Source organism: Schistocerca serialis, chromosome 2 (assembly GCF_023864345.2).
Source record: "Schistocerca serialis cubense isolate TAMUIC-IGC-003099 chromosome 2, iqSchSeri2.2, whole genome shotgun sequence".
Classification (NCBI taxonomy): domain Eukaryota; kingdom Metazoa; phylum Arthropoda; class Insecta; order Orthoptera; family Acrididae; genus Schistocerca; species Schistocerca serialis.
Genome location: NC_064639.1, coordinates 726,085,628 through 726,099,616, shown reverse-complemented (window position 1 = coordinate 726,099,616; position 13,989 = coordinate 726,085,628). Strand labels below are relative to the sequence as shown.

The following is a 13,989-nucleotide window of genomic DNA, read 5'->3' as shown; positions in this document are numbered from 1 at the left end:
TGAGTTTTTCTCGTCCCTCACAGTTTTACTCGGCACGTACCTGTCTAAAACGCATTTTACGATTGCCTTGAACTTTTTCCATAAACACTCAACATTGTCAGTGTCGGAACAGAAATTTTCGTTTTGATCTGTTAGGTAGTCTGAAATCTGCCTTCTATTACTCTTGCTAAACAGATAAACCTTCCTCCCTTTTTTTATATTCCTATTAACTTCCATATTCAGGGATGCTGCAACGGCCTTATGATCACTGATTCCCTGTTCTGTACATACAGATTCGAAAAGTTCGGGTCTGTTTGTTATCAGTAGGTCCAATATGTTATCTCCACGAGTCGGTTCTCTGTTTAATTGCTCGAGGTAATTTTCGGATAGTGCACTCAGTATAATGTCACTCGATGCTCTGTCCCTACCACCCGTCCTAAACATCTGAGTGTCCCAGTCTATATCTGGTAAATTGAAATCTCCACCTAAGACTATAACATGCTGAGAAAATTTATGTGAAATGTATTCCAAATTTTCTCTCAGTTGTTCTGCCACTAATGCTGCTGAGTCGGGAGGTCGGTAAAAGGAGCCAATTATTAACCTAGTTCGGTTGTTTAGTGTAACCTCCACCCATAATAATTCACAGGAACTATCCACTTCTACTTCACTACAGGATAAACTACTACTAACAGCGATGAACACTCCACCACCGGTTGCATGCAATCTATCCTTTCTAAACACCGTCTGTACCTTTGTAAAAATTTCGGCAGAATTTATCTCTGGCTTAAGCCAGCTTTCTGTACCTATAACGATTTCAGCTTCGGTGCTTTCTATCAGCGCTTGAAGTTCCGGTACTTTACCAACGCAGCTTCGACAGTTGACAATTACAATACCGATTGCTGCTTGGTCCCCGCATGTCCTGACTTTGCCCCGCACCCGTTGAGGCTGTTGCCCTTTCTGTACTTGCCCAAGGCCATCTAACCTAAAAAACCGCCCAGCCCACGCCACACAACCCCTGCTACCCGTGTAGCCGCTTGTTGCGTGTAGTGGACTCCTGACCTATCCAGCGGAACCCGAAACCCCACCACCCTATGGCGCAAGTCGAGGAATCTGCAGCCCACACGGTCGCAGAACCGTCTCAGCCTCTGATTCAGACCCTCCACTCGGCTCTGTACCAAAGGTCCGCAGTCAGTCCTGTCGATGATGCTGCAGATGGTGAGCTCTGCTTTCATCCCGCTAGCGAGACTGGCAGTCTTCACCAAATCAGATAGCCGCCGGAAGCCAGAGAGGATTTCCTCCGATCCATAGCGACACACATCATTGGTGCCGACATGAGCGACCACCTGCAGATGGGTGCACCCTGTACCCTTCATGGCATCGGGAAGGACCCTTTCCACATCTGGAATGACTCCCCCTGGTATGCACACGGAGTGCACATTGGTTTTCTTCCCCTCTCTTGCTGCCATTTCCCTAAGGGGCCCCATTACGCGCCTGACGTTGGAGCTCCCAACTACCAGTAAGTGGATGGATATGTGCGTGTGTGCGAGTGTATACCTGTCCTTTTTTCCCCCTAAGGTAAGTCTTTCCGCTCCCGGGATTGGAATGACTCCTTACCCTCTCCCTTAAAACCCACTTCCTTTCATCTTCCCCTCTCCTTCCCTCTTTCCTGATGAGGCAACAGTTTGTTGCGAAAGCTTGAATTTTGTGTGTATGTTTGTGTTTGTTTGTGTGTCTATCGACCTGCCAGCGCTTTTGTTCGGTAAGTCACCTCATCTTTGTTTTTATATATAATTTTTCCCACGTGGAATGTTTCCTTCCATTATATTGATATCATTAATTTGAATCCAACAATTACGTTTGTTATTGTCACTGTTGCATTTCGAAATCTTTTCTGTCGTCTTATTTTCCTCTTTCTGTTTTTGCCAGTAGTTTCACTTTGTATTCACCTTCTCCTTTTTACCGTAATCTGCTATACTATTTTATCCCGCCTATATATATACTCAATAATACGTAACCCACTTCCAAACCATAACCAAAAAACTATTTTTTTGTTTGCCGCTTTCAGCACTACCGCCGCTATAATATCCACAGTTTCTAGTTCAAAAACAGCTCCTTTCACCTTTTAAACAACCATTTCGGCCAGTTCTAATAACTTTCGCTTTATTTCCATTTCCGTTTTTCCCACATCACTGATCATTTTTAGCCGCTTCCCACAGGTTTTAACGCCATTATTTCTTCGTCAGACAATTGTTAGCCTCATTTTCATAATCTGCCACCACAATACCACTCCTTTTAATATACTACACGCAGTTTTTTCGAAACTTTTCCCGAAATTCTCCGTCCTTTAACGTGTTTTGGCGGCAACACAACCACCTAACCTTTATGCACATCGTTGTCTACCAACTGAAGTCCAACATAGCCCAGCTGTAACCAACACCTTTTCGCCTTTTTTCATTCCAGATCTCCAGTTTCTTTCCGGCTCACCTTTATCTCTCCCCATATATTTTTATTTTCATTTTCATTTCACCTCATGTTACACTTTCCACCTTCTAATACCATGTCACCCTCACAACACCCCCACAATGACCCCATTAAGTTTTATTTACATTCCCTCCGCAAACATGAACTATGTCTGCTTGTGTCTGTATGTGTGGATGGATATGTGCGTGTGTGCGAGTGTATACCTGTCCTTTTTTCCCCCTAAGGTAAGTCTTTCCGCTCCCGGGATTGGAATGACTCCTTACCCTCTCCCTTAAAACCCACTTCCTTTCGTCTTCCCCTCTCCTTCCCTCTTTCCTGATGAGGCAACAGTTTGTTGGGAAAGCTTGAATTTTGTGTGTATGTTTGTGTTTGTTTGTGTGTCTATCGACCTGCCAGCGCTTTTGTTCGGTAAGTCACCTCATCTTTGTTTTTATATATAATTTTTCCCACGTGGAATGTTTCCTTCCATTATATTACTATTATTTTTTCTATACTAGGACAAACGAAGAGGAAAGAACGTACCATTTTTACCAATACCAGAAAAGGACTCTGGCAGTTTACAAGAAGTCTTCCTACCCGATAATCCACAAAATATTGTAAAATCGGGAAAATTCTGTGATGTGCCTTATCTTACTGGAATTACTTCTCATGAAGGCATAATGGAGCTTAAAAGTATGTCATCCTCATAGTTTTCATTGTACAGGTTGTTCAAATTAATTACTTCTGATACTTATTAAAAATTTCAGATATTTTAAAGAAGCCACAGTTGCTGAAAGAAATAGACACTGACTTCGAAAGATTGGTGCCAGAAGATATGGAACTGGGAGAAAAAAGTGAAAGATTGAAGAAAGCCAGTGATATGATAAGACAGTTTTATTTTGATGGCAAACCATTCACAAAAGATAACATAATGGATTATGTGAATGTATGTGAAATTAATTTTTCTATGTAACTATTTCAGAATATCATCTGAATTTTGAGATGTCAGTGAGATTTTCTGGCTTTTAGTTGCAGACTGATATAATATTTGCACGCGGGATGTATCAAACAGCAAAGTACCATGTGAAGTATAGTCGCAGCCCATTATATTGTTATAATTTTGGGTTTGATGGTGCTCTGGGTGTCTTCAAAAGTTGTTTTGGTGCATCTCATCTTCCTGGTAATGACTTTCTGACTATTTCTGAGCACAAATATAAACGTAATTTAACTAATGCCACTGATGTATTGATTTTTTGTTTATTGTTATTTGATCATCTTATTTCAGGTGCTTGTCATGTCGATGATATTGGATACTTATTCCATATGTCAGTTGTTGATATCACTGTGGAACATGACTCTATAGAAATGTCAACTATACGAAGAATGGTCAAATTGTGGACAAATTTTGCAAAGACTGGGTAAGCTTCAATATTGTACCAATTGTTGCATGTTAATGTAAAAAAAAAAATAAAAAAAAAACCCTTGATAAGTTCTTTGAGTCTTGCACCTCCTTTAGGATAATTAGTTCATATTTATAAATGTTTGTTTTTGCACAGCAGTGTAGATCTTATTTTCTCAGAATTGGGGTAAATACTTCTGCAGTCCTTTTGCAGTAAGTGTCAGAATGGTTCTTAGTAATGATTCTTACTGACATTCACCCAGAAATTATTTGTAAATATAATTAACTTTTCTGTTTATGCTGCACAGAAAAAGAAGAAAGAAAAAGGAAACAGGAAATAAAGAAGACACATAACTACTAAAATTAAAAAGTTTTCCTGCTACAGAAACAAGAACACCCACAGTAGAGCTTACAGGCCAATGCAAATTTCTTAAGATGAAAGGAAATAAATAAAATGGGGTGAGCGTAAGAGGATTTGGATGAAAGGTACAGGAGTCATTGAAAATTCTGATCAGTGGAGACACTAGGGGAAGGAAATAATATAGAAATGATAGTAGATTTGCAGTCCAGATAAAAGTTAAATGGAGCTCCTATTTTGGCAACTCATCAAAATTGTAAAGTTTGGTTGTCTTGCTCCTAGAATCATTGTATGACTCATCAAGTATAGCCAGTTTCCAATCTTCAAAAATAGGAATGAGAAGAGTCAGGGGAGATGTAGTGGATGGGATGAATAGGAAGAATCAATCTTTCCTTCTCATCCTGTCTGGTAAGTCGTCCATGACCTGGAATTCTAGGCAATTTTTCCAAACTCTCCTCATTTCCTAAACCTCTTGAGTCCCTTTTCTTCATCTCTCTTCCTTCCCCTTCAACCCTACTGACAGAAGAAGGAGCCACCAGCTCCAAAAGCTTGCAAATGTCCTTAATCTTTATATGTTTACGTTCTCCTGCCACTGCATGGTGAGTAGATTTTTTTATCTATCCAGTTACAGTATATTTTTATCAAATATAGTAAGGTTTTTGAGATTAGTCAAGGTCCCCTGTATTTGAACTTGGAAGGATCTACACCAAGACTTGCATGTTTCTGTAACTAACTTCTCTACAGATTTCGTATCCTGTGCCATAAAATGAAGAGCTTTAGGTCTCTTCTCTCACTGAAAAGACCATAAACACAGAAAACTACCAAATAGGCAGACAGTATTTGTGGTATACCCGTATTGGTTTTATACTTTTAGAACTTACTATTCTTATGTATGACTTCTTTGACAAAATTCAGTCAGTCAAGTGAAACAGTAGCAAGAAAATATCATTAGACAATAATATGGAACAGAGTGTCAAAGAAATTGTTGATATGTTGCTTTTAAACTGTCACAGTGGTAAGATGTAAAACTGCCCACTCTGTCTGTTCTGGCTAGTAATGTGAACATGTGACTCAGATTCCCATCTGTTGCTAAAGCCCTCCCCAAGGATGTATGATGATGTGAAATGAGTATTACTTAGTCTCTTGAGGCCATCTATGAAGATACTTACATAAATAAGCAGTGTTCTTGACATACAAATTACTGAAGTGGCATCTAATCAAAACAGATGCAACTAGTAACCAAATGTGTCTTTTAAAATGTGTTACTAACTGTGTATTTCCTCAGTTGTAATTATGACATATGATACATACTAAAAATAAAACTAGAACTGTCACATCTATTGTTTGAACATGCTAATGTCCAAAACTACTACATGAATTTTCATGGGATTCTCACAGTAGGCTTCATTTCATCAAAATCAGGTAAAAAAATGATATCATGATTTAAACTTTCATTTAAAATCCTCTGCTCAGCTTAGTAGTTTGGATGTTTACCTCCATGACACAATTTTCAGGGCATAATACACCCAAGGACCAATACACACTGCTGTTATTTTTTTTAACTCAGTGACAGATGTTTTTAGAAGTTTATGTCAGTGACAGAATTAAGTGCCACAATCTTATCTTCATGAATACAAGGAAAGAGCAAATTTACTTGGTTACGGTATATGGATTTATTGATTTTGCTTTGTGTTTTAAAAACTTAACATCATTCCTCTGCTTCATTCGATAGGTGTTATTTATGTTCTTTTCTATGAAAATGAATTTATTGAGTTTGCTCTGTGATTTCAGTGCCCTACTCATTACATTTTATTTAGTTTTCTTTACAAGTAAAAAAAGCCTAGAAAATGGTAGTGTCTTTCAGAATGCACCAGAATGGGTAAAAGATTGAGCACTATGTGGTCTCAAATATCCAAAGAAGATTGTGAGGCAAGAACCTCAGGTTTTAGCATGGTCTTTGGAAACTCCTTCTGTAAGCAAGGCATGATATAACTCTATTTGAGAGTGTCATGCTTTAACTTGCTTGTCCCTACATGTTGTAAACAGGATACCTGGTCGTAGATACTTAGAGCTACCTGTGCAAAGTGAGGAGGGGTGGCTAACATTAAATGTGTAGAACTGGACAACGTTCTTTATGCATTTTGAGTGCTGCTGAACCAAAACTGTAAAAACTCAGAAAAAATGACATTTGAAAAATCAAAAATAGATGATTTTACGGTTTTTTTTTTTTTCTTTAGAACACTTTAATGGAAGACAGGAACTTTCTTAGAAATTATCTCATCTTCTCATTAAGTCATGGGAGTTGTTTGTTTTACCAGTTCTTAAATGCAGTACACAGTAGAGATGAAGATTTTCACAAAGTCGTTCAGAGTTCCTTATGTGGGACTTTTTGTTGCCAGTCTTCTTCTTATGACAGATAGAACTGTTTGGTTATAAACTACAGCCACCGTTGTTGAATAGCTCTTATGTTATTGATTGTCGGGGACTGTGGATTATTATGCTTGAAGGCAATTGGATTTCATTGTAAATTAATTAATGTTTTAATTCTTGTCTCATTGTTGTCACTTTCTTCTTGGCAGGAAACATCCAGTTAGGCTTTGTACTTTGCTGGTGCTGAATCTTTAGGACAACAGAATTGTATTTATGTTGTGGTCTGTCGCATTTATGATTAATAAATAGAAGTTTTATACAATCACCTTGTTTATTTGAAGGGCAATTAGTTCTTCACAGTAATAATGTTGCCTAGCTCTAGAAACACAGATGCGTCTATCTACTACAAAATCACAATGCCAGTGAATGACATATTAGTCTGTAAGAATTTTCATTTGTTCTAAAAATTAAAAAAAAAAGCTAAGTGAGAAGTTTTTAAACATCATTCAGAATTATTAATATTGCAGCTGAAGGCTGAGTAAGCCTCACAAGGTATTGGCAGAAATACAGCTGTGAGGATGGGTCTAGAGTCATGCTTGGATAGCTCATTCAGCAGAGCTCTTTCCCACAAAAAAGCAAAGATCCCAGGTTCATGTTCTGGTCCACATACAGTTTTAATCTATTATGCACTTTCATATCAGTGTATAGTGTGCCAGAGAATGAAAATTTATTGGGAAAACTGTTTGTGACTTTTGTTTTATGGACATCATACCTTAAATTCAAACATATGTAATTTTGATTGGAGCCTTGTACCTTCTGTGAAAGTACTTCCAAAGAAAGCTGTGATCCATTCATTCTCTTTATGAAATTTCATGAAACCTGAAAAGTTTTCCATTCATGTTAAGTTAACTATTAGTGTTTATGATGAGAAATATAGAAAAAAAGCAATTTTCTGCAAAAGATGTGAAGAACAAAATGGCAAAACAGTTTTTTGTTTTCAGCCTTCACTACAATAGAGACGACAGAAAATGTGAAGGGTAATTGGATATTGTCTTATGTTCTTTACTAAGTATGCTCTGTGACTGGCTCGATTTTTGTGTGACATTCATTATATACTGCTGGAACAGCACTTTTGAAGAAAAACACAATTCATACACACAATTACAGACTTGTATTGTTGCTGTGACATGATTGTTTTTTCTGAAAGACACAAAACTCCCTTGTAAGTCAGCAAGGCTCAAACTGTGTAGGACTCATCATATTTTTTTCTAAATATGTTTCTTCTTTTTTTTTCACCTCCTTACAAGAGACTCTAAAGCGGTATTAATGAGCCTGACAGATGGACAGATGTTTCATAATATTTTGTAAACATCCAAGAGTGTACCACACAGTTATTTAGTGCAAAAAACCTCTCTTCCATAGCATATACTTATCTGTAGGACACGACTGAAAACTGATTGATGCTGTAATGCCTCTGTAGATGTAATGATCACAAGAAGTAATTGTAATGTCAGTTTTCCTCTGAGAAATGTCATGGGATTATGTCTTGTACAATGCAAGTTACATAAGCAATGTGTTGCACCATGTTTATAGTCCCATCTGTGTAGTCTTTAGGAGGCCTGTATACTACAAGTTGTCAAGATGAAAGATGTAGCATAATATAATAAGGCTACACTAATGAGATGGAAGTAATCCTTTGATTGGGGTAACATACACTGAAACAGAATGTGAAGGAACCAAGTAATATATGTAACAAATCCAAGTAATGCAAACATGGCTTTATTGATAAACATCTCAACAACAGTGGAACTAAGCCTCTCATGACTCCACACATAACAAGACATAGAACAACTGATGTGAGCAGTACAAACTGGAAGAACATAAAGAGAGTCACGCAGCACTGCTCCACACATATATAGGCACAGTCACCAGCAGATGGCATGATGGAGACCCGCTGCACACATGCCTCTCACAAGAAGCCTCCAGTGGCCGGCCGGCCTGTGCTGATGCAGTTGATGGCCAATTCAAGCACACATGCATGGTGACAACACACTCGGTGCACTCACACTCACACTCACTAGTAGCAGGATACAGCACTCCTCTTCATTGTGTGAAGTGGGTGCCCAGGCGACAGAGGAGACAACGGCAGCCTCACGAGAGACACAGTTGTCAGATCTGGAGTGGCAGCAGTGAGACTACGTGTCAGGCAGGCACTAGAAAATATGACCAGAATGTACCTAAGGGAGATAGGCCCGTGTGGCACCTGAAGACAGCACCAGAGGAGGGTGCCATCGCCATCTCTGCATCGTCATCAGCAGGCAGGTCTCATTGTGGAGGAGACAGGGCTGCCGCACCAATGACAGTGGTTGAGATGATGATGGTGATGGGGTTTGTTGAGGCTGCCCGACCATAACAGCAGACTGTGGCAATGGACGTGAAGCCAGAGATGAACCAGTGCCTGGCACCAGGAAGCTCTAAACCCAGGCATATGGAGGAGGCAACCAATGGGATGGGGCCACCTCCACAGCAGGTGACAATGGTCTCTGGGATGGGGCCACCTCCACAGCAGGTGACAATGGGCTCAAGTCAGAGGCTGTGGGGTGGGCTCTAGTGATGGGGCTACACCCACAAACTGGTAGCTTTCAGTGGCAAGAGGGGTGCAACTGATCAAAGTCTCACGCCACCACTCCATCGGCCATACGGACGTTACAAAGATGGTGTCCCTGATGGCAGACAACAGTGGCCGGTATCCACTTTGGGCCAGTGACCAAACCCTCATGCCCACACTGATGATTCTGGTGTGAAGCGGCCAGATGAACCTGACAGCAGCAGGTGCTATGCAGGCCACAGAAGGCCTTACTATTGACTGCATAGTCACTGATTAGCCACTGAATCAGCTACAACTATCAAATATTTAGGAATATATATGTGGAACATTTAAGGCAAAATGACCACACAAATCTAGCTGTGAGAAGGACAGGCTGCAATTTATTAATAGGGTCCTTAAAAATGTAATTCAGATACAGGAGAGGTCATTTGCAAAACATTTATTCACACAGTTATGAAGTATCATTTGATATACAGGAACTTTTACCATGTTGGATAAACAGAGAATAGAGAGAACATTAAATGAAGAGTTACGTGCCTTGTCAAAGTTTCAGATGGTCATCATGAAGGTTCCACAGAAACACTCAAAAAATTGCAGCAAGACCCATCACAAGAAGCGAATTATGCATTGCAAAGAGCCTTGCTCAGAAAATTCTGAAAACCCACGTTCCATAACAAGGCAAGAAACATGCTACTTCCTCAAATGATACCTTGCATAATAACCATTATGGTAAAATTAGAGAGATTTGGGCTTATATGGAGGAGTACTAACAATCTTTCTCCCTACATACTGCCCCTGAGTGAAATATAAAGTCTAAAAAAATGAGTTTGGTATAATACTGTATGGCGGCCTGCAGATGATGATGTGTATCTGATGGAAAACTATACTCACAGTTCTTTACAATTCATAGTTTTGGAAAACAAAGTAATTCATTCAAATACATTTTGCAGGGCCTTATCAGCCACTGCAAATCAGAAGCTACTGTCTGCTGTGTACAATGCACTTGCAAACTAACAAACACAGCTCTTCCATCTACTTAGTGATTATTCACCTTCAGATTTGCCATTGAAACTAAGCAGCATTTAGAATTACCGTTTTCATATTAACAATGTCATGAATAGGACAGACTGCTACTCACCATGTAGAGGAGATCATGAGTCACAGACAGGCACAACAATAATACTGCTGTATATTTAAGCTTTCAGATGTCTTCTGAAATGAAAACACACACACACACATGATCACTGTGTCTGGCTACTGTAGCCAAAACACAGCGACTGTTGTGCATATTCCCTTTTTTATTGTGTTTTTCAGGTGACATTTCCTCTTGTGTGACTTTTATTAAATCAGTTTAGCTGTTAAATGAGTTAGAGCATAGTAATTGCGGTTAATCTTCACTTTTGTAGACAGATTATTACCATTGTGTACAAACTTCATTACAAATATGTTCGTTACAAATTTCAACATTGAGCAATTAAATATAAGTTACTGCATTACCTGCATCTAATTGAAGTCAGATCTTGTGCCAGAACTAATGAGGTTATCCATCAGAGCTGGGAAACACTGCTAAAATGTGTGTTTCACAAAATACCAGTGTGCACACAAAAAAACAGGAGATTATCAAAGGTGTTGTGGGCATGTGGAGGGAGGTTCAACTCATAACCAGCTATAAATAGTGGCGCGAGATCAATTATAGTTCAGTCTGGCTGGAGTCAAGGCAGATTCTTGCCTGCCTGCCTCTGTCTTGTGCCAGAATGGCTGTCAGGAGATTGCTGTGTGTCCACCTCCACTTGATATTCTTGACAACTTCAGTACAATCTGAACCCACCTAGTCTCTCATTTTGTTCTGTGGCTTCTAATTAGTGCAGCATGAGTCTTACAGTGGAGCCAATTTGCAACATTTGGCCCACCATAGTGAGCACAGAACATGTATTGGCTGGTTGCATCTCGTCCTTGTGCTGTACTGTCATGATTTTAGTGCCTTGGAGACATGTTGCTTGGTTGCAGCAATATTTTGCTGCTACCCCTCTTATTGATTCTTAAAGAATGGGGATTTTGAGTCAAGTTCCACCAGGAGAAGCTCAGTCTTCATTTGAAAGCCCAGGAGATTATTCAGCTTATAGACTTTCTCTGTGCCATTCTTCCACTGGCTGCATGCTCCTTTATCTACAGGCAAGATAAAGAGTGTCAGTCTCTTCTTACTAGTCTGATTATGCATCTTTAGTGTCACAATTCTGAAACCTTCATGTAACACCCCTGCTCAAACTGTCCCTTCAGTGCAAAGCCAGAGTAGCCCATGGGGTACTGGTGTTCTCTACTTTAGCTGCAGTTTCTCAAGCACTGAGGTAGCCTTATAATTGTAACAGTTATTAGCCTTTATCTCTTGCTAAGTGACGTTATATGGAGACTTGATACTGAACTCTAATGATAAACACCCCATGAGCTTACTGCTTCTAGTCTTGCTCTGGATTTACATATGAGGAACATTCAAATGCACTTTTTAGCTGTTCTGCTCTGTGGCTATTAGATTATTTGTTACTTGCAGCATTTGATCGTTATAGATGTATGTACACTGAAGTGGCAAAAGTCATGGGATACCTCCCAATATCATGGAAGGCCTCCTTTTGCCTGACATAGTGCAGCAGCTTGATGCAGCAAGTCATTGGAAGTCCCCTGCAGAAATATTGAGCCATGCTGCCTCTATAGCCATCCACAATTGCAGAATTGTTGCTGGTGCAGGATTTTGTGCACAAACTAATCTGCAGTTATGTCCCATAAATGGTCAATGGGATTCATGTCAGATGATCTGGGTGGCAATATCATTTACTCACATTGCCCAGAATGTTCTTCAAACTAATCGCAAACAATTTTGACCCAGTAACATGGTACATTGTCATCCATAAACATTGTTTAGGAATGAGAAGTCCATGAGTGGCTGCAAATGATTTCCAGGTAGTTGAACATAACCATTTCCAGTCAGTTCTGTCGGACCAGAGGACCCAGTCTGTTACATGTAAACACAGTGCACACCATTATGGAGCCACCACCAGTTTGCACAGTGCTTTGTTGACAACTTGGGTCCACAGCTTCATGGAGTCATCACCACACACAAACCCTACCAGTAGGTCTTACCATCTGAAATTGGAAATTAGGTGATCAAGCAACAGATTTGCAGTCATGTAGGGTCCCTAAAGAGCCACAGCAGGCAATGTTGTGCAGTTAGCAAAGGTTCTCTTTTTGGTCATTTGCTGCCATAGCCCATTAATGCCAAATTTCATTGTAATGTCATAACAGATACATTTATCATATGTCCCACATTGATTTCTGCAGTTAAATCACAGTGTTGCTTGTATGTTAGCACTGACGACTCCATGCAGATGCCACTGCTCTTAGTCACTAAGTGAAAGATATCAACCACTGTGTTATGCATTGTGAGAGGTAATGCCTGAAATTTGGTACTCTCAGCATGCTGTGGATTTCAGAATATTGGATTCCCTAACAATTTCTGAAATGGAATATCCCATGCATCTAGCTCTAACTACCATTCCATGTTCAGACTGTTAATTCCTGTCATATGGTAACAATCATATCAGAAGCCTTTTCACATGAATCACCTGAATACAGATGGCAGCTCCACCAATGCACTGTTGTTTTATACCTTGCATACATGATACTAGTGCCATTTTTTATATGTGCATATTGCTATCCCAAGACTTTTCTCAACTCAGTGCATTTCTACTTTATTGTTGACCCAGTCAAAGTTTTCCTCAGCCCAGCTGTCCAGTCGTCTTCAATGTTTTGTTGCTTGTAAATCAACCAAGAGTCAGTTGCTAAATTGTTTAGTCATTCGGTCAATTTGGTGAGTAGCTTTGTCAAGGATCTTTTCACTTCTTTCATCTTCTTTTTATGCCCAGGGTATATATTCTTGTCTGTATTGGGAGCATATTATGACAGTTGGCTTTCAATGTTTAACAGCAAACAAAAGAATTTTGTTGAGACTGTATCACACACGTCCATCTGCTCTATTCTGCCCAATGATCCCTTGCTGCTGTTGTGATGATTACTAACTTTTTTAAAATCTTTTTTCTGTCTGTGTTTTTCAGTGACCCTACACCACACCTGGATGCTGATGTAATGGTCAAGTGGACACCATATAGCCTGACAAACCCATGTTACCTGAATATTGACAAGGATCTCACCATAAGGCAGAATCTTAACAAAGAACGCATGGAGTTTTGGGATGATTTATACAAATGGAGTACAGCAGCATCAAAACTGTGAAATTATTACTACACATAAGGGCACAACAAATGTGATATTCATGGACTGTCAGAATGCACATATCATTTAATTTTTATGTAAATATGAAAAAATAAACTTGATGTATTAATCAGTAAAATATACTCACAGAGAATAAAACACTTTCATGATGTAGTATGGTATATGACAGCTGATGTTTTGCATGTAGGCCTTCATGCTTCTTATAGTAGAAACAGTGAAATTCCATTTTATGTAGCAGCTTAGTAATAGTGAAATACAAGAGAGAAGCTCAGTGAGCAAAGATTTTGCAAGAACAAAATTTTAAATTAGTCATATGGGGAAAGATCAGTCTGGTATTAAAAACAATAATTAATAAATAGGAGAAAGTTTTGGTGAAGATGGAAAGAGCCATATATCACTGTGTTCTGCATAGTAGCTGAAAGTAAGATGTTAAAGAAAATTGTCATCATCTTTGTAGAAAACTTAAATAACAATGTAGTGGTAGTAATTGTTGCCATAATTTAATTTCAAATAGAAGCAGGTGGCAAGAATCAC

General features: G+C 39.3%; 2 protein-coding genes across 14 annotated transcripts in view; both read left to right on the top strand.

Annotated features, from left to right (window-relative positions):
- The window catches only part of LOC126457928 (esterase FE4-like), a 133,054-nt gene extending 119,446 nt beyond the window's left edge, over positions 1-13,608 (top strand). For 12 of the 13 annotated variants that reach the window (XM_050094633.1, XM_050094634.1, XM_050094637.1 and 9 more), the window contains 5 exons: positions 2,958-3,132; positions 3,207-3,385; positions 3,469-3,619; positions 3,725-3,857; positions 13,278-13,608. In XM_050094633.1, the coding sequence (XP_049950590.1) occupies positions 2,958-3,132; positions 3,207-3,385; positions 3,469-3,619; positions 3,725-3,857; positions 13,278-13,455 (816 nt within the window). In that variant the 3' untranslated portion in view covers positions 13,456-13,608. Of the gene's footprint in view, positions 1-2,957; positions 3,133-3,206; positions 3,386-3,468; positions 3,620-3,724; positions 3,858-4,146; positions 4,325-13,277 lie in introns of all 13 variants that reach the window. The other variant, XR_007585557.1, reaches the window with a different exon arrangement.
- LOC126457930 (juvenile hormone esterase-like) overlaps positions 1-13,989 on the top strand; it is a 561,537-nt gene that overhangs the window by 118,872 nt on the left and 428,676 nt on the right. The gene's annotated exons all lie outside the window — the stretch shown is intronic.